We start from the raw sequence: 21,145 nt of genomic DNA on the forward strand, positions 1-21,145 counted from the left end.
CCATCTCCGGTATGCCCGCCGTGACATGTTCCGCTCTCAGATAGGCAGCCATTGGTTCCATTGCCAGAATATACAACAGCGGGGAGAGCGGGCACCCCTGTCTCGTGCCCTTCTCCAGCTTCCAAGAAGTAGAGAAGTGCCTACCGTATTTACCCTTCCTTCCGGGCTCTGTATACATTATCTCCACCCATCGCCTATTGTAAGGACCAAAGTCCAACTTTCGGAGTGTTGCATTCAACCAGTCCCACCTGATAGATTCAAATGCTTTTATCGCATCAAGGACAGCACTCAAACACAGTGTTTCCCAGGAGGCTGTACTGTACATGATGTGGTGTAGGCGCCGAAGATTCCAAGACATACTCATGGCTGGTACATACCATGTCTGATCTGGATGTATCAGTGTATGTATTACTTTCTTTAATCTATTGGCCAAGGTTGCCATCAGGATTTTGTTGTCTTGGTTAAGCATCGACAGTGGTCGGTAAGATCCGCAATCCTGCAGCAATTTATTAGGCTTCAGCAGGGGTATAATAATTGACTTCCTCATACTGGGCGGGAGATGGCCAGAGTCATACGCCTCATCTAAGGCTTTCAGGAGGGGAAGGGCTAATTCTGTGGTGAATGCCTTATAAAAACTCTCCAGGCAAGGCTTTTGAGCCTGCGGTTTTCCCGGTGGGTAGTAACCGTATCGTGTTAACCAGTTCCTCCACCGTGATAGAGGCATCTAAATAACCAATCTCGCCGTCCTTCAACCTAGAGAGGACCATCTTCTCCAGCACCTCTTCCATAAACATATCCGTTGATCTGGGCTTCTCTTGGTACACGCTCTGGTAAAAGTCGTAGAAAACATTATTAATGCCCTCCTGCGTAGTACACATGGCACTTTATGGTGTCTGTATTGAATATATGGGGTTACGTTGTACTTCCCTGTTACAGAGCCATGCTAACAGCCTGCCCGGCTTATCCCCCTCCGCATGTTGCCTCTCCATGTACTTAGCATAGCTATGCTTCCCCAGGCATTCCCAACATCTCCAGCATTGCTGGTGCAGTGCTTCCTCCTTCGGTACTCTGTTGCCAGGGTCCACCTCGGATTGTGATAGTGCTTGCAGTGCGACTTCAGCGGCAGACAGCTCTCTGCAGAGCAAGGCCCGAATATTCCCGGGTTTGGCTATCGCATTGCCTCTGATAACCACTTTCAGCGGCTCCCACAGAGTACCCGCCCCAGGCACGCTACCTTCATTATGTCGGAGGTATTCTACAATGCTGTCCTGCAAATGGTCCCGGAACACAACGTCCAACAAGGCCTCACTTCTCAGCTTCCATGTTGGAATTGGGGGCCTCGGAGTGGCATATCTCCACTGTAGTTGCATCGGGACTTGGTCTGACAGGACCATGCTTTTGTAATCCGCCATCATGGAGTTGTCCAGCATATCTTCCATACAAAGAAATAGTCTAGCGTAGTTTGGACCCCATGAACCGAGGAGGCATGAGAATATTGTCTAGAGTGCGGGTGAAGTACCCTCCAAATATCGATCAGTTGAAATGATGCTAATAGTGATTGTAGGGCCTTGGCAGGAGGGGAGGGTTTCAGACCTTTAGAATCAGATCTGTCCATACATGGATTGAGTGCACAATTAAAGTCACCTCCACATATTACAGAGCTCTCCCTATAGAGTCCAAGTCTAGGGTACAGCATCTGGAAAAAGGCTGCTGTATTGTGATTGGGTGCATCAGTATTTATTAGGCAAACATCCACATTCTCTAGTAGCCCCTGCACAATCACCATTCTGCCCTCGTTGTCTGCCAGCTCTGAGCTGGGGGAAATCCGCAGAAAATTCACGCTATTTCCGCTGGCCGCAAATCCGCGGGCGGTATTAGCGCGAAGATTCCCCATTGAGCCCAATGGGGAATGGGGCATTCCCGAATGGGCTCAGTGGGGAATGGGGACTTACATTACCACCGAACTCGTGATTCGGTGCTATTAGCGCCGGGGAGTTCGGCGGTAGGGCTAATACTGCCCGCGCTCATAGCGTTACCGTTACCGCCCAAGTCGTGATGAGGCCCTATGTGCCCTCTCCAGACCTATGGACTTACCACCTGATCTCTTCCCTCTCCCCTTTTCCTCTTCGCCCATTAATGGTGGCACTAGATGGGAAGTACTGTTGGCATACTTCTCATCCTCGAATTGCATCATTAACGTCTATCATAATGGAACTGCTATGGCCTAGGGTTCTCAACCCAATCTTTTTCTCTTTGATCCGCACCTTCCAACCCTCATCAACTTCCTGCCTTCTCCGGCTACCCCTCCTCCCTCTCTCTCTTCACCTCCTTCAATGGGTGTACCACCCCCCTGCACCTCTCCTCAGAAAACCTTCAAAGGTAGTGACTGGCTACACTTAGCCACTCTAAATGATCGATCTGCTGTCAAACACTGCTCTGACATCTGCCTCCTTCTTTAAGACTTTGATCAGGATGTGCTCGCCCTCACGAAACGTGGTTCAATGCCAGCTCAGTCACTGCTTTTGACTCCTCCTCCCCGACGGCTATAAGATCCTCTACAAGCCTTGGTCCAACCAACCTGGTGGTAGAGTACCCCTGATCTTCCCTGAGTGGGTCCCCACCTCTCTCAGACCCAGCCAGCGCTATTACTCATTGGAAAGCCTTGTCTGCAGGCTTGGTGTCTCTCCGACTGTGTCTGTCACCCTTGCCACTATATAAGGAGCCCCTGGCCCCATCTCCCTCGGTATGGGCCGACTTTACCTCCTCTCTTCTGATTCCTTCTTAACTCCTCCTCCTTGGAGGCTTAAACATACACCTTGACTCTACTGTCCCTGCCTCCACACTCTTCCGTTATCTCTGTACCTCAATCCCTCCCTCACTATTCACCCCTCTGGCCCTACCCACTCTTGAAAGCCTCATTCACACTCATCTCCCATTCTCCACCCCGCCCTCCTGGTCTGAACACTCCCTTCTCTCCTCCGACCTTGGTCCTCTCAGCCCCTTGACTGAGCTTCCCCCCAGCACTGCCAGCCTCCTTTGAGGTCATCAGACCAATGAAGCGAGTGTCAGTTGCTGCGTTTGCCGTTTCCACCTCCTTCTGCCCCTGCTGACTCTCCCACTGACACTGTCCTTGACAATCAACATCTCACTATTACCAACACTCTAGGCATTCTTGCCAGTGTCATGAGAATCCACCTGAAACCTGCCTCCAAGTGGTACAGTGTTCCGCTCACCTGGTATCCACAGGGACGCCACCTAGCCGGGTTACTTGCTGGTATGCCGCTCAGCTTTGCCCTGATGTGGTCTGCAGAGAAGGTTCTGCCTTGTGGTAGAATTAGGCGTGCTCTCCGTCCTGTCTGCTTTGTAGGGGCGCTTTGTCTTTCATGGGCAAGTGCGGTCAGTTACTTCACTGAAGCCGGCCTGTTTGATATTGTTCAGGTAGGTCTTATTGCTGTTCTTTAGTTTTGTTGCTATCCTGCATGCCTTTCTTTGTTTAAAATGTCTCTTTTTTCTCCCTTAGGTATGCGGAGCTTCAGCGCAGCGAACTGGCTTGGTTGAGCCCCGCTGGTAAATGATGGCGCATTAAGAGCGCTATGATGCGGTAAGTAAGCGCTATGCGCAGCGCTGCAAAGTCTTGCCTTTGCTAACCTGCGTTTTCCTTCCTTGTAGGCCGCAGTGTTCTTCAGCGCGACTGGAATGTCCGGAGTGGTGCCAGCCGAGAGGCGACCAGCCAGGTAAGCCTTTTGAGCAGTTTGTAATTTGTAAATGTCTCTACTGCTTTCTTTAATGTTGCCTCTATCTTCCTCTTTCAGATCGTTCTGTCCGGGAGGCGTGCAGATTCGAGGAAGCTGTTCTCAGTAGCTGCGAGTGTTTAAAGATGAAGACTGCAGGTAAGATGCTGCTGCTAATGATGTTCCTTTTGTCTCCTTGCAGTTTCTGCTTCTCCGAGGTTCGAGGGAATAGCTGGACACGGTGAGCATCACATTGCAAGCTGCAAAGTAACGCGAAGCGTGTTGTCTTGCTCGGGTGTGGTTTAAATAGCCCCAACAAAATAGTCCAGGTAAAGTAGTCCCTAGGCTACCACACACAAAACACTAGACTGCATAGCTTGGTTCTTAGGAACCAAGCTATGTGGATGCCTCCATGTTGGCTGACAATACAATAAAGTAGTTCCCAAGCACATTGTTTTTCATGGTGTATGAGCCTGGCGCCATAGGCGCCAGGACTGGCCCCATGAGGGTTTTTGAAGAGGATGCCAGGCTCTAGAGGCCCGAGTCCTGACTCCACCTGGCCAATGGGTTTGCCAGAGGGGGTTTTGGGCGAGGGTCGTGACAAACAGTTGGTACAACTCTGATCCAGCCGATCTGAAACACAAGTGTAGAGCTGCTGAACGGAAGTGGCAGACCTCATGCTCATCCACTGATAAACTGGCCTGTCACCTACTCAAAAGGCAATACCGTCTCTCCATCTGCTCCAAAAAGAGGGTCTATATCCAGGCTTGCATCTCTGGAGCTACTAACACGGCTGAACTCTTCAGAATTTGCAAGGAACTAGACAATCAGGCTCCTTTGTCCTCCTCCTCCTCCTACCCCCTTCTCCTCCTCCTCCTCCTCCTCCTCCTCGTCCCCCGTCCGCCACCCACGCACTCCCCACCCACTCTCCCCTCCTTCTCTCCTCTAACATATGAAGTCACTAGAGTAGTCCGCTCTAGGAAGGTCTCATCCAAACGGGTATCTCCCTGTTCGTCCAAAACCATCAAGGACAATGTCTCATCCCTTGCACTGGCTCTTGCCGACTTCTGCAACCACTCTCTAACCTCTGGCTCCTTCCCCCTCCTCTCTCAAGCACTCCTTTGTGGCACCCCTTTCTGAAAAAGCCCTCTGCCGACCCCCTGTGTCCGGCCAACTACTGCCCTATCTCTACTACACCCTTCCTTGGGAAACTCCTGGAGAAGTTGGTCTTCCCCCAACTGACCCAACACACTGAGTAAACACATGACCCTCAATCTGGATTTGGAGCATCCAGAGGCGCAGAAACTGCTCTCCTGAACACCTGTGTAGAATTGCTTGAAAATCTTGACTAACTCTGCCGCTGTCCTCATTCTCCTAGACCTCTCTTCCGCCTTTGACACGGTCAACCACTCTACCCTCATAAAGCGGCTCCATGATACCCTTGGTATCTCAGACCGGGCAATGGATTGGTTGACTTCCTTTCTCACTGAATACCCCTCTCAGGTGGTCCTGGGTTCTTTCTCCTTCTCCACCTCCCTCAAAACCTGTGGGGTTCCCCAAGACTGTCCTCTTGCCTTGGTTTTTCAACATCTACCTTGCTCACCTGATCTCTGCCTTATCTACCCATTTCCAGTGTTACACAGATGACAACTCTTCTTCAAGCTCCCCTCCTCATCCTCCTCCTCTTCTGCTACCTCCATCATCCCGACTGTTGGTCTGCTATCCAGTCATGGTGCACTTCTAATGATCTCTGTCTTAATGCTGGTAAGACAGATTCTTCCTATCGGAAGACCTGTTCCCCGCTTCCCCCCTGCACTCTGAGCACCTTTTATGGGCTCTGCTACTTCTCCCTCCACTGAAGCCAGAACCCTTGGGGAGATATATATATATATATACATACATATACATATATATATCCTCAAATCTTGGACATTGCCTAGAAGACCCACTTTCAACTTTACCTCCTCAGACATTCTGCCTTTCCTGACCTTTCCCCAGAAGCTCTCTAGTGCCCTGGACCTCTCCCAGCTGGGCTACTGCAACAGCCTCTTCCTTAACCTTCCTCTTTCTTTCCTCTGTCCTCTTTAACTAATCCAGAATAGGGCTGCAAGACTTATCCTTTGCCTCAGGCCCTGGGACTGTATATCTCTCCAGCCCTAATATCTCTCCACTGGCTCCTGGGTTCGCTGCAAGGATTAAAATCAAGACTCTCTGCATCATCCACAAGGCTGTCTGGGGCCTGGTAATGTGCGTGCTTTCTGCAGCTCTCTCTTACTAAATACTCATCTTCAAGATCCCTTTGATACACTTGCTCCAACTCTTGGCTGGTCAAACGCTTCTCCAAGCAGAGAGCTGGGGGCAGAGGTCTCTCCTCGGCTGGCTCCCTCATCTGGAACAGTCTACCGGTCTCACTTCTCCTTGAATCGGATCTCCTCGAGTTCCACAAACTACTCAAGACTCTTCTCTTCTCCTACTCCTTTCCCCTCTCCCTCCCGTGCTAACCATCTCCACAGTCTTTGAGATTGGCGGCCTGGTCCCTCAAGAGTCTAATAAGGTCTTGGCCATCTGACCAATCACCACCACCATCGTCATCACCATCATCCGCCACCCCTTGCACTGCTCATGGGCCTACCTTTGCCTCGGGGTTGTCTCAGGCCTGCACTTACCTGGTGGGTGGTTGACCTCTCCCTTCATCTGTGACGTCTCCGCCCTTGTACTCATCTGTTGCCTTTGCAACTTGCACTTTTGCACTCCATCCCCCTCGGGGACCCCCCCAGCACTTACCCTTTCACCCACTCCCCCTTCTTTGCACTTACACGCGCTGAATGTCACAAGGCCTAGTAGACCTACTTGTCATTTTTACTTATAAGTGTCCAATAAAATAAATAAATGATGTTCCCACAAGAAAACAGCAGGTGCCTGCAGCATGCCAGTACTAAGTCCTATAGCAACAGTGCACAATCCATATTGTAGTAAGTGCTGGACTCAACTCAAAACAAATGCCATCTAGTATGCCTCTTAAAAATATGTCCATACCCCTTTCTGCTACTAGCTTGGTGGTTCACTAATTGGCCAATATGAGACTAGCATGGCAATGGTATCTCTTGCTGCATCTGCAAAAACACACTGACAAGAGCTTGCTCTCCCAAATCCCATAGATTCAGCTCCCACAAGGTCTTTTCAATAAACCTTTTCCCTGTGCCCCAAGGCCAGGTTGAATAAATAACCACATTTCAACCACTCCAAAGCATAGGTGGGGCATCTGGGAACATTGCTACTTATACTACAGCAAGTCCCCTACTCGGTGTCCAGTAATCTAACTGTGCACCATCTTGCTAAGTGAAATACTAGAAGCATTGAAAAGATCAACCAATAAGGATATCTTACCTTTGAATATGAAATTATTTGTCGTCAGAATAGTATCTCCTGTGACGTATTCGTTCTTCTATTTTATTTCCTTGAAGATTGTGGTCTTGCTGAAGTTCAACTTTAGCAGACTGACGCTTTGAACAGAGATCAGTCCTTGATATCCTATCAGCAGAGCCAGCCTGCTTTCTCCGAGGTCGGGTTACTACATCACTGCTATCTTCCTGTTGCAAAACAAATAATAAACACATTAACTGCAAGTCTTTATATTCAAATTATATGAATGAATTTTGGAATGATGTAAGACACCACAAAAACGCAAACAAATTTGAAAAGGACTAAAACATTTCCATCACGCAATGCAAAGCAAAAAGATTAAGTTAAAACAAGTCCTCCACAAGAAGACAAACTATGAACGACATACCCTAATCACAGACAAAACACACACTGGATACCATGTAGGGTCTCCATCAGTCATTACCAGTTTTGGACACCATCTGCCCTCCTAGATGGTCAGTATAATGATAATTCCATTCAGGAAGATTGCCAAAGTAATGTATCTGATATTCAGGACTCTGCACTCCGGGAGAAGATCCATCAGAAATAGGTAATGTCCCTTCAATCGACCAGTCTCCCTGGGTTAGGTTTTTCTTCACTAAGCCATCTGTCCAGGCTAGACCAGGGACTATGTCCGTTTGTTTTGTCTACAACTTCATTGCGTAGGAGAACAGACTGAAAGTCTTAAACAGACAGGAGAATAAATAGGCAAAATAAAACATTTCAACAGCACGCTATAGTGAGGTGCGATTGACCTGTGAGGTGCTCCCTGCATTGAAAACAGGAAGGAAGAAAAATGACAAATGTTTTGATTCACGTAGTTATATTTTATGCACTCGCACATATTTCTCAGCATGTCACAGGAAATGTGTGGTGAAAGGCACGTCTGCTTACTGAGCAATGGATATAGGATTTGGAGCATATTGTACTTTGGGAATATGTTTATTAGGATGATTTTTCTCAACACTGCTTGGTGTAAGAAAACCTACCGAAACCAAGGCAAAAGCATTTTCCTCAATTCCGCCGGACTGCCCTATTGGGAAACGTGAAAAAAGGGCAAAGTCTAAACTCTCAGGAAGAGAGCAAGGTGGTGGATAAAGCTATAGTATAACACTTTAAAACTTTCAATTAGGAAACGTCCTCACAATATACACATGAACATATATTGTCTTACTGTGTAAGAAAAGACAATGCAAATTTACAGATTTGAGTTTTATACGTATGATTAGGTTGTGACCCGATCAAGTAAGTGTCATTAGAAGGTTTCAGAGTCAACTGGGGCCTCTGGGCACCATGAGTAACCAGTGCAGGTTTAGAAAGCTGTCCAAGGAAAGTTTATTTTAAAGGCCATAAACATTTCCCATAGAGTTCAATTCTAGCAGTGTAAAACCAGAAGGTCTGCCCTTATGGTTTATTCTTATTTACATTTTTCAAAATAAAAATGTATTACCATTTTCTTACAACAATAACACACAGTGTCATTAATCATATGCATCAATACGTTTCATAGTTCCCCCTATAACTCTCCAAACCCCTCCCCCCTCTGCCTTACATTGTCTACTGTGATTATATCACACTTCCCCAGTTCCATCCAATGTTCCTTGGATTACGCCCTCCTCATTTTGATTGAACAGTGTCACCATCAGGGCAATCCATTGGAGAGTAACCGTTCCCAACTCCTGATTCTGTCCCTCCAGTGCTTTCTCCCAAACCCCCGTTTCTGCTGTTTTCCATTTCTTAAGGTCTTCCCCATCATATGTCTATACTGGGCTCCTTGCTAGCTTTCCAATGCATGGCTATGCTTCTCTTAGCTAATATGTATATCAAGTTTTTCATCTTTACAAGAGGCTTTTTCTTAGTTTTTTTCCTGAACAGGCCCAGCATACACGTTTCCGGGGACATGATATCCAGAGTGATACCCCCCTGCAACCACCTTCCAAAAACCCTGCACCACCCCGCATTCCCAAAACATGTGGATCAAACCTGCATTTTCTTCATTGCATTTGGGACATGCCTGACTACTTGCTCCTTCAAATTTCGCTATTGGACATGGGAAATGGACTTACATTTTAAACCCCCCCCCAAACCCCAACATAGTTTTACTCCCAAAATAAGGAGTAGAATACTCCAGCTTCAAAATCTTATCTGGAGAATTGAGCATTGGGTGAAGGTTTTGAATACATCTGAGCCACTGGCACTGCCCTGGGCCAACCTTCCACACTACCGATTTTTTGCTCTTCTCATCCATAGCAAAAGGGGTCCGGCTATATCCAAATCAGTCAGGTACTGCCACCACTGAGAGCAGCCCAGCCCAAACTGCTAGACCAGGTCCTCTCCGCACGGAAGCACAAGTAACCCTAGACATGTTTTGGCCTTGTCTACCTCATCAGTGAGGTGCAGCTCGGTACCTGAGGAGGAGCCAACATCTGGGCATACCCTCTCTCACACAAGTAGACCAACTATAACTAAAGTGATGGGTGGAAGGTTTTGAATGAATCTGAACCACTCTTTAGAAATGACAATGCTAAGAGAAAATATTGTGTCCTCTGTATGCAGCATTATCTTCCCCACATATGCTAGGACTGAGTTGGTTTATATAATTGTACCAGTCCTGGAATATGTTGGGACTGGTGTTAGTGGGTGAAAATAAAACGTTACCCCAACAATGTTGTGTGTTTGTAATTTGTTCTTCATCTGTATGGCGTACAACCCAGAAGGGGCTGCGGGGAAGCCCATGTGAAGTGTGACTTGCAACAAGAAGGCTTCAGCCCCAAATGAAGTGAAACTGCCTTTCTAATTGAGATGCTGCGAGACGTGTACATTTTGCCTCAGGTCCCAGAGTGGAATTGTTTTCACAAGGATTTTGACTGGGCGACCCTATGGCAGTTTTCTGGCTCATTGGGGGCGTGTGATCAGTTCAGGAACACAGGATTAGCAAAGTGGTTCCTACAAAGCTACACATTTTAATCCCAAACCAACTTCATTTCACTTACTAGTACCTCCCCTCCCTTCTTCCCCAGCCCAATGTTGGTGGCTCATTTGGAGTAGTAGCCCGCCCCCTTGGTATTCCACCTACAGTCATAGCCACCACAAGATGAGTGTCACCCTAAGGGCAAGCGGAGCACAATCTGCAAGTCTCTGATGCAGACAAAGAGCAGGAAAAATATAATTTGATTCATCTGCCTTCCCCTCTCACCCTACTCACTTTCTCACTGCCAATTCTACTCCTGATACTTCTCTACTGGTGCCTAGAGTAGACGGCTTTTCCTAGGTTAGAAGTGTTTTCACCCCTCACCTAATGCACCGTTCTGCTGGCCAAGCCTTTCTTCACTTCCTACCGGCTTAGTCGGACGAAGGCTGGCTATTCGGTTTCCCTGGATTTGAAGTGGCAGATATAGAACCCCTGACCGAATTCTACTCCACCTGACGGTTCCAAATAGAGTCGATTCTAGATTCTGCCCTCATCTTGACTTGGGAAAGACTCCAAGTCCTGTATCCACTAGTTAAGTAAACATCAACCAAACTAACTACTCTCAAACCAGTCCAGGTTTTTCACAGGGGAAAACTCCTCATTTTTGGATTGGTACGACGCCCTCTGAATTCCAAAGAGTGGCTTCATTCTTGGAACTGAATTTACAAATACTCATTGCTTACTCATACCCCACACCTAATTTCGTTTCTCTTCAATCTCTAGACCCTATGAACAGTGTTTGCCAATAATTTAGGATACTTCCTTGGCCGAACCTGCCACCAACAAAAAAATCATAGATCCTCCTGGCCCCTTATTGAAGAGGAATGATCTACTTCTGGAAGTGCACCGCAAAAAGGTAAACTGCAGGAAACTGGGTCTTTCCAGAAGGGCTGAATGATCCTTCCAACGCAGTGTTGGCTCATTTATCAATCAAGAGACCCCAGTGTTATAGTAGCAGAATATCCCTCACTCTTGCTTGCCGGTTCCATTTCACGCTCTTGAAGCATCTTCTGAATTTGGGGTCGAAGGCTAAGTCTCCCGAAACTGTGAAAGCTGGGGTGAAAGGCAAGTTAGAAGGTCTATTAAGATTTACCTGACTGGAGAGAGGCAGATTAATTAACTAAGTTTGTTCTTTCCCCTTCCAACTTGGAAAGGGACAATCTCGCCTTCCTGAAAGAAATCTGTTTAAGAAAAGTAACAAACTGAAACTCGCACATTCCCACACGCACTGGATGACCACAAACCGTACTCTACTAGAAACTTCCTGATAACCCCTAGAGAATAAACATACGCTCACCTTCTGAATTGCATCTGCCTGTCCTGATGTCATTTTGGTAGTGCTGCACTGGCCAAGTCAATCTGGCATTCAGACCTGCAGTCTCTGAGATGCAAATCCCCATTGGTTCCATCAGGTTCCAGCTCTGAATCCTGCAGGAGCAGATGAGTCCTCCAGACCCCTTAGTCCGGTCCACCCAGCAATATTTTGATTACAACTACTGAGGTGACCATAGCCGGGGGAGTGGATAAAATAAAAGGCCCGGTCTCCTCCAAAAGCCTCCATCTTAAGAGCCTTGCACCTTCAGGAAACCTGCAAATAAATCCATCTAATGGTTACTCGTCTTCAATTTCACAGCTTTAACTCCCCTTTATTTTATTCCTTAATTCCATTGGTTACCTGGCTACCTCCTCCCCAAGCTTAGAGGTAACTCTCCGGAAAAGAATGTTAATTGTTCCAACTCTGCTTTGCTTGCCTCTGAAGTCTTTGTAGTTGCTTGACCAAGTTCCTTTTCTGTAAACATCTGCTAGTGTTTCTCAATTTCTTTTCTTCCTTTTCATTTAAACCAAGCATACTTATATTGGTAACTTAACTCTGACTGCTCTCCTTTGATTTGCTTGCAATCTTTTCTTGTTCTCCAGCCCTTAAGATTGAACTTTCACTTACTTTTTCGCTAAAGAAACAATCTTCATTTGCACCGCGCTATTCCTTTCTTTTACTTATAACGCTGCACATTTCCAAACAAACTCGATCCTCAATCTAACCCAGAGTCCCCCGACTTCTGGAAACCAACGCCTCTCGCCTCATTCCTCAAATGCCGCGCAGCCAGTACGAATATTTTTGACCTTATGCAGCCTTCTCCATCACATGCTAATGAGGCAGCAGTGCATCCTGGGGTCCTTTTCTCGAAACTACAACCTTCTCGAGTATTGGATCTTTCATGGATTCACATGCTGTGAATATTCCCTGTCGTCAGGTTGGGAAACCCTGGTAACTTTAACTTAGTAGTTTTCCTATGGAAAAAAAGTTGTCACCTTGAGTGTCCCATCGACGTCGCTGTGGATGCTTTAGGCAGCACCAATGGGATGTCTAGTGTCTAGCTCCGCCCCAGCAGCTTCCCCTCAGATTTCAACCGTCTTCCAAACTGTTGGGATTCCTCACGTTTCTCTCCTGAGAGAAAATTTTAATCTTTTTTTAAAAAAAAAATCTTTCAAATTTCATCTTTCAAGTCCTTCGACGCCGAAAATACTCAGTTTTCACCTTCATTATGGAAACTTCAAGACTGAAAAAATCCTTGTTTATGCCATGTGAGACCTGCTGCCTGAAGAATGTCTATGAGGGAGTCAGGCATTCGTAGTGCCTTTACAGTCCCAAACCATTCGGCTGACGGATGCAGCCTAGAGTTCTCTCAGAAGACTCCTCGAGACAGAAATAGACGCCTTAACTGTTGGCTCAATGAAGGGGCCTACCCAGCATCGGAGGTTGGCTCATCACGTAGTGGAAGAGCAACCACTCCCTCTGACAAGATGTCGCTGTCACAATCTAGGTCTAAATCAGAGGAGCCGGTGGAGAAAAAGCAGAGGACCGGTGAGGCTAAATCATCTTCGAGCCAGGACAAGGCCAAACACTTTTCACCTCTTAAGAAACCACTGTCAAGTGGTGACAAGTTCCACGCAGGGTGCAATCACTCTTCTAAGAGTACTGTGTCAAAGTCTCTGTCAGACAACCCAAGAGAGAAGGGCTCGCACCCATCTTCAAAATCTGCAGACTCGTCCCGGAAATCTCAGTCGTCAACGGGCAAGCATTAAACTAAGACATCCTCCTCAACCTCGTTGGTGAAAAAATCTACCACAACGAGCACTAAAAAAACATCACTCATCAGGATCACACAGATCTTCCTCCGACCAAGAGTCCTCTTCAGGACCTTACTCATTGACTAAAACGTCGTCCAAACCGTTGTCAACACGGTCTACGAAGACATCGACGGCGACCACAGAATTTCCATCACTGTCTACGTATCGTCTCCAGTCGACAACCGCCTCAATGAAGACTACCTGGTCGACCACCACATTGCCGACCACCACTCTGTCGTCGACAAAGAAAAAAATCGCCGGCTGAGAAGTCGACGCGTAAATCGTCCACCGGGCGGGAGGTTTCAGAAATGGAAACCAATATATTGTGCCCTTAAGGTATATTAAAAACCTCATCTGCGACCGTGGAAAAGGACGACCAACCTCCCCTGGAAATGTGCCCAACTGTCATGCCAGAAGATATTCTGCAGCACGAGATCCCGTCTGACTTCGAGCCCTCTCCATATGAATGCCAAGGGGTGTTTGAAACGGATCCTGAGGAAGAAATGTCAAAGGTTCCCATTCAGGGTCATCTATGGTTATGACAATAGCTCTAGAGTTTCGAACACCTTCTCTATCTTCTACATCGGCAGGAACAGGAGGTATGCAAACCCAATACACTCTCGTAAATTCTCAATCCCTGCTATCCATGCAGGTCCTTTCTACACTACAATCTCTACTGGGTCAGCTTGATGCCAGACTTCCTCTGCCTCAGGCTCCAACAATCCATCCTTATGGAGACACACAGGTTATCCCTACACAAAGGGAGGCGTCTTACACCTTTCAAGACCAGGGCGCACACCCTAGAAGGCAATCTCCTCCTAGACCTCCACGTGCATTTAGTCCACGAAGGAGGGAACAAGAAGAGGGTGAATTAGTCGACATGGACCAGGACGCAGATCCTCGAGATACAAAATCGACCACCTCCTCCTCTCCTAGGAGAGTTGACACATGGGATACGGATCCGGACCAAGACACACCGGGTAGCCTAGCTCAACCTTCACCCCCAGACGACATTGGAGTGTTTCACTTCATGATGGCTAAAGCCTACCAGGAGTTTGGCCTAATTTTGGAAGAAGTGAAGGATTGCTTCCTCTTCGATCATATGGGGAAAAGGAGGAAAGCAGTTTCTTCCATTCTCGTTCATGTATGGCAGGAGGGCCTCCGTACCATGAAACAACCCTTTACGGAGCCGGCGGTGAACGGGAGTTTGGAAAAGAAATGCAAGGCTCCAAATTCCACTCCAAAATGTCTTACGCCACAACCGACGCCAGAGTCCGTGGTCTCAGCTGCTGCAAGCCGCAAAGCTACAACACAACACAATGCCACTCCTCCTGACAATGACAATAGAAAATTGGATGCTTTTGGGTAAGAAGGTTCTCACCATTGAAGTCACTACGGTTAAAGTGGATAATTCCCTGGCTATTGTCGCACGATACGATCATGAAATGTGGCACTGTTTGGCCCCTCTGTTAGAACACCTGCAAGCACAAAAAAGAAAAGAGGCTATGCTGTTGGTGCGAGAAGGAGAAGAGGCATCAAATCACAGCATCGATCTGTAGATCTGGCTGAAACCAGCTTTAAACAGAATAGGGTAGTCCTCAGACGCCAGGATTGGCTTTGCTGTACAGACTTTTGCCAAGAAGTACAGCAAAAAGTTGTTGATATGCTATGCAAAGGTGAGAATCATTTGGCAACAATATAGATGAAGCCCTTAAGACCTTCAAGGCAGATTCAGACAGCTAAATATTTTACATCTCTGCAAAACTGATCCTTTCTTTCCTTTCAAGGTGTCTCAGTGTTGTATTCTGCCCATTAAGTCTGTGTGGCATCTATATAGTGTGCTCAAAGATTACTGTGTTGTATTCTGCCCCTTAATTCTGTGTCGCATCTAGATAGTGCACGCTAATATTACTGTGTCGTATTCTGCCCACTACTGTGTTGCCTATCTCACGTCTTGTTAGTTTACACAAGAGATTACTGTGATCAGTTGTGCCTGGCTCACTGACCTAACTTTGTCACGCCTAGTTAGGGGAAGGGACATAGCTACCACAGTGTCGTATTATGCCTATTGCGTCTTGGTCACTACTGTGTTGTACTCTGCCAGACCAAATCGCTTAGAAACTGTTCCTGCTAGCATTGTTACGCTCACCTGGTATCCACAGGGACGCCACCCTGCTGTGTTACTGGCTGGTATGCTTCTCAGCTTTGCCCTGATGTGGTCTGCGGGAAAGGTTCTGCCTGAAAATACAGGAGGACTGTGTTCAAGACTGACCGACTGGGGTAAGTATCCTCCCTCCACCACCGTATGATTTCAGTCCCTCTGGCGCCCTCTCCTCACCTTGTGGTAGAATTAGGCGTGCTCTCCGTCCTGCCTTCTTAGCAGGGGCGTGTTGTCTTTCATGGGTGAGTGCGGTCCAGTTCCTTCACTGACGCGGCCCGTTTGATATTGTTCAGGTAGGTCTTAGTGCTATTCTTTAGTTTTGTTGCTATCCTGCATGCCTTTCTTTGTTTAAAATGTCTCTTTTTTCACCCTTAGGTATGCGGAGCTTTAGAGCGGCGAACTGGCTTGGTTGAGCCCCGCTGGTAAATGATGGCGCATTAAGAGCGCTATGATGCGGTAAATAAGGGCTATGCACAGCGCTGCAAAGTCTTGCCTCTGCTAACCTGTGTTTTCCTTTCTTGTAGGTCGCAGTGTTCTTCAGCGCGAGTGGAATGTCCGGAGTGGTGCCAGCCGAGAGGCGACCAGCCAGGTAAGCCTTTTGAGTAGTTCGTAATTTGAATTTTGTCTCTACTGCTTTCTTTAATGTTACCTCTATCTTCCTCTTTCAGGGACGTTCTGTCCGGGAGGCGTGCTGATTCGAGGAAGCTGTTCTCAGTAGCTGCAAGTGTTTAAAGATGAAGACTGCAGGTAAGATGCTGCTGCTAATGATGTTCCTTTTGTCTCCTTGCAGGTTCTGCTTCTCCGAGGTTCGAGGGAATAGCTGGACACGGTGAGCGTCACGTTGCAAGCGGCAAAGTAACGTGAAGCGTGTTGTCTTGCTTGGGTGTGTTTTAAATAGCCCCACCAAAATAGTCCAGGTAAAGTAGTCCCTAGGCTACCACACCCAAAACACTAGACTTAGGAACCAAGTTATGTGGATGCCTCCATGTTGGCTGACAATACAATAAAGTAGTTCCCAAGCACATTGTTGTTCATGGTGTATGAGCCTGGCGCCATAGGCGCCAGGACTGGCCCCATGAGGGCTTTTGAAGAGGGTGCCAAGCTCTAGAGGCCCGAGTCCTGACTCCACTGGCCAATGGGTTTGCCAGAGGGGGTTTTGGGCGAAGGTCGTGACAGCATTTCTAACATCTAATTAGCGTCCCCAAGAAATTACTGTGCTGTATCCCGCCTGTCTAAAACGCTTTTAATTGTCCAGACTGTGGATCTGTAGATCTAGGGCCCACTTAACACCACTAGCTCTCCACTCCCAGCTTCCCATTTCCTCCAGATGGAGAAACCATCTCGCAAGATCCCTCCTCTCGCATTCGTCCCGACTCCTGGATTCCCCCAATCCCGCCCTCCCCTCCTCACTCATCCCCCCACCGCATCTGGCCCGAATTCTAGCACCATCCTTCTCAAATCCCCCTTCTATTAAACCCCTGAACTCAACAGTCGAAACCCACCAACACACTTCACGGCAGCCTAAAGCCACTCGCCCACTCTCCTACCACCACCCTCCTTACAACTCTAAATCAGAGGTGCACTCTGGCTCGCTAACCACCTCCCTCCACAGAAACCTATTCCCTTCGACCCTTCCCACCCAATCCCCCAGGCCCCCTCCTCCCTCTGACCGCTATTGAGAACTCCCTAATATCCCACGTCATGACACCTCGCCCCTTATCAAACCTGCAAACCAGAGGAGCCCTCTGGCACTCCAAACAGCTCAAACCCTCAAATTCCTCCACTCCTCCCATGCACTCCCCTTCGAACATCCCCCCATCCCTTTCACCCACAAGTCCCTGGGGGTCATCACGACCCTGGCGTTAAGGGGTTAATGTCGCCGTAAAAGGCTGCAGCGCCGTTAACCCCTTAGCGCCTAATTATGAGGTCCCTTTGCGAGACCCGACCTTAACGGCTGGTCTGGACCAGCCGTTAAAGTAGGGACCCGCAAAGGGACTTCAGAGGCAATTACGGTATCGCAATTTGCGGTACCGTTATTACCGCCTTCCCCGTCCCATTGAGCCCTATGGGGCAAAAATGGGAATGGGGAAGGGCCAATGTTCAATGGGGAATTACCGCACCCGCCAACTTTGGAATGGGGTGGTAATTCCCCATTGAACATTGGCGGACTCGTTACAATACCGGCAGCAACCATGGTGCTAATAGCGCCATTGGTTACTGATGGTGTTGTAATGAGGGCCCCTCTCTCCTAACCGACCTCAGAGCTGCCCACCCTCTCAACACCACCACACCTGCCCCTTGCACTACCCTAACCCCACCAACAAACCTCCCCTTCATATCCCTTCCCGTCTCTAAAAACTGCACGTCTCAACCCTTGCAAGAACAATAGCTTCAGCTCCATCACCTTCCAACCCCCCTACCCTCTCTCACACCCCCTTAGCATCAAAACCCGAAAAAAGTAGGAAACAAGTCTGGCCCCCTCCACGAATGCCTATTTCTCACCACTTCTACCTCAACCCTACCTTTCATTCTCTCCCTGCAACCCACCCCACCATAATCCCCCCTGCCCTCACCCTACTTCCACCCCCTCTCTCGCGACTTCTAACAGTTCGAGGCCCACTAAAATCTCTTACTCCCTCAGACCCTCTGAACATCTACCCGCCTGCATGACCCTCCCCGAGTCTACCCACTCCCCCCCCGATATCCTCCTCCACCTGCCTACTCTTCCCATCCTCCACCGATGTAACACAATCCGCTGGCACCCTGCCCCATCTCTACCCACCCCCATCTCTCCCGGTTTCAACAAGCCAGAATACCCCACCCCTCCGTCCAACCATCCAAACCCCCAAACGCCTTCTGCCCTCTCCCCGATTACCTCCTCCATGACCCCACCTCACTCTGAAGTCAAATGCATCCCTTTCATTGCCCGCTCTGTAGCGAAAAACAGACACAGCATCTTCAATCTCCTCTCCTCTGACAAACCTGACCTAGTCTTTATCACTGAAACCTGGCTCACCGACGACTTTGCCCCTGTTGCACATGAAGCATTCCCCCCGGCTACTCCCTTATCCCACTCAACAGACCGTCCAGAGTAGGCGGCGTGGCAGTTCTCTTCAAATCTAATTTCTCTGTCTCACTCATCGAACCTCAGACATGCATTCCATCATGCAAATCCCTTCTAGTTAAACTCTCACTACCTCAACTAACTACCAAAGCTTCCTTCTCATCTACAGACCTCCTGGATACAACAGACATTTCACAAAGAACCTCTGTTATTCTGTAGCCACCATTCAAGTAAATCACCCCTCCCTGACTCTCCTAGGAGACTTCAATATCTGGCTGGACATTCCCACCAACCCCATGACCCATCCTCTGGTCAACGGTCTTGATGCGCTCAACCTTTCCCTTCTTACGAACTGTCCAACCCACTCTAAGTGGCACGCCCTTGATGCAATCTTGAGCTACTATGACCCTATTCATCTATCCCCCCCTTACTCCTCATCTGGTCCGACCACTTCATCATCCCTTTCTCCATCCTCACCCCTGCACCCTACACCCCTCTGGTCTCACGCATGTCCTAAAATGCAGGAACAAAATAAAGATCCTTCCTGACCTTGCCGAAGCCCTACTTCTTAGATCCCCAACATGCCCGCCCCCAGACAGATCCCCATCTGTCAACTCCTTCCACTCTTGGCTCAATGAATCTCTAATCCCCCTAACCCTCTCACGCCCTGCTTCCTCATGAAATGGACCATCCCCCAAATGGTTCACACCTGAACCGAGGAACACCAAAAAGCAAAATAAATCTCTAGAACGCAAATGGCGAGCATTAAAATCCGATCATAGCAGATCCGCCTTCGCCTTCACCATCTACAAAGCTGAAATCCGGAAAGCCAAAAAAGCCTACTACAACAAACCAATTCTCAATTGTGGAAACCGCAGCAAAGAACTCCATAAAATCATTTCTGAATTAATCAAACCCTCTTGCACCTCTTCCCAATCTGCCACTACAAAATCGCACCGTGACTCATTCTGCCTACACTTCTACACTACCGCTCTTGACACGACAACCGTCCTTAATAAACTGTCCCTCCACTCCCCCCCTTCCCCTTCAACAACCGAGCAACCCAACAAGCACCCCTCACCCCTACGCCCCATCCCCAGACCTACCCACTTTCGATTCCTTCAGACCCACCTCCAGCGACAAGTTTCTTGACCTATCTGCTAGCAAACCATCCAGTTCGCCCCTTGACCCCTACCCCGCCTCGGTCCTGAATTAAATATTCTCGTCCTCCTGCGCAGGAGAACACGCAAGAACCATACTAAATGACTCTCAGCTCTGGCACCTTCCCCGACGCCTTCAAAATCGCTCAAGCCTCTTCTTTTTTTTTTTTTTTAAATATGTTTATTTTAAACCAAGGCAGGACAATTTACAAACATTGCATGAGGATTTTACTCCTTTTTAATAATTCCCTTTAGCTTATATTCCTCCTCCCTCTCCCCCCTCTCGTCCCCACCTTCCTTCCCCCAGTTCCCCCGCTCCGTGGGATCGTCCGCAGCCCCTGCCGCTCAGGTGGGCTCTTGATCCTTCAGGGCCCATCGAGTGTTGAGCGGTTTAAATGTTAAGGCAGGAAATCGCTGGTCATAGTCCAATACTGGAGCCCATACATTCTGGAAGCGGTGCAGGACGGTCACTTTTTCCGCGATCAGGATGTCCCATAATTTTCCCTAGAAGTGGGACTTCCAGAAGCGGGCTAGCACAGTTTTGCCTGCCAGGAGGCATTGCGTTACTAATTTCGGTCGGTTTCCGGAGCGGGGGTATACCCCGGGGGTCGGAACCCCCCGAAGGACTGTTTCGGGTTCCAGGAGGAGTCTCGTCCCGGTAATTTGTTCGATCGTCGCCAGGCACTGTTCCCAGAATTGCTGGATCTTTGGGCAGGCCCACCACATGTGGAAGAAGGAGCCAGGCTGGGGGCATCCTCTCCAGCAGGATGAGTCTACCCGTGGGTTCATGTGGTGTAGTCTAAGGGGGTGTGGGGGTAGTACCATCGCAGCACGATCTTGTATGCGCATTCTTTATTGGTAACACAGGTAGATGAGGAGTGGGTACGTGTCCAGATGTCCACCCAGGTCTGGCCGGCGATCGGGTGGCCCAGGTCGCCCTCCCATTGGGCCATGCATTGCGTTCTTGCACTTAGGAAGTCCCCCAGGAAGCATCTGTACAGGGCTGAGATCGTGCCCCGGGATGGTAGGTCCTCAAGCGTCAGTTCAAGGAGAGTGAGGGGGCGAGTGGCAGCCTGGAGGGTCTGGGGATGCGAGCACCAGTGCCGGAGTTGGCAGTAGGTAAATCTGTCTCTTTCCTGTAGTTGGAACACCGCCTTACATTGCTCAAAGTTGTGGGGTATGTTTCCGGCATATAGCTGTTCCAGGGTCTTGAGGCCGCCATCAATCCAGTTCTGGAAGTTGCGGGGGTCCATCCCCGGTGAGAAGTTTGGGTTATGGAAGATTGGAGAGAGTGGGCTTTGTCCTCTTGGGATTTCCTTTTGTTTGAGAGGCCAGTCCCAGATGCTTAGCGTGTGTTTAGATGTTAGCAAGAGTGACTTCCAGTGTTCTCTCAGGGAGGGCTGGATATGTGTGAGGAATCGCAGGGGGAGCGGTAGTTGAGCTTGCTCCAGTTCCACCCATCTAGGGCGGTCTGTGATTATCTGCCAAGCACGGATGTGTGCTAGC

At 48.6% G+C, this 21,145-nt stretch overlaps 1 protein-coding gene across 4 annotated transcripts in view; it reads right to left on the reverse strand.

Annotated features, from left to right (window-relative positions):
• LUZP1 (leucine zipper protein 1) overlaps positions 1–21,145 on the reverse strand; it is a 455,239-nt gene that overhangs the window by 91,092 nt on the left and 343,002 nt on the right. For all 4 annotated transcript variants that reach the window (XM_069622740.1, XM_069622741.1, XM_069622743.1 and 1 more), the window contains one exon: positions 7,119–7,321. In XM_069622740.1, coding sequence (XP_069478841.1) covers positions 7,133–7,321 — 189 coding nt within the window. In that variant the 3' untranslated portion in view covers positions 7,119–7,132. The remainder of the gene's footprint in view (positions 1–7,118; positions 7,322–21,145) is intronic.

Source organism: Ambystoma mexicanum, chromosome 11, assembly GCF_040938575.1.
Source record: "Ambystoma mexicanum isolate Mex_15411 chromosome 11, UKY_AmexF1_1, whole genome shotgun sequence".
NCBI lineage: Eukaryota > Metazoa > Chordata > Amphibia > Caudata > Ambystomatidae > Ambystoma > Ambystoma mexicanum.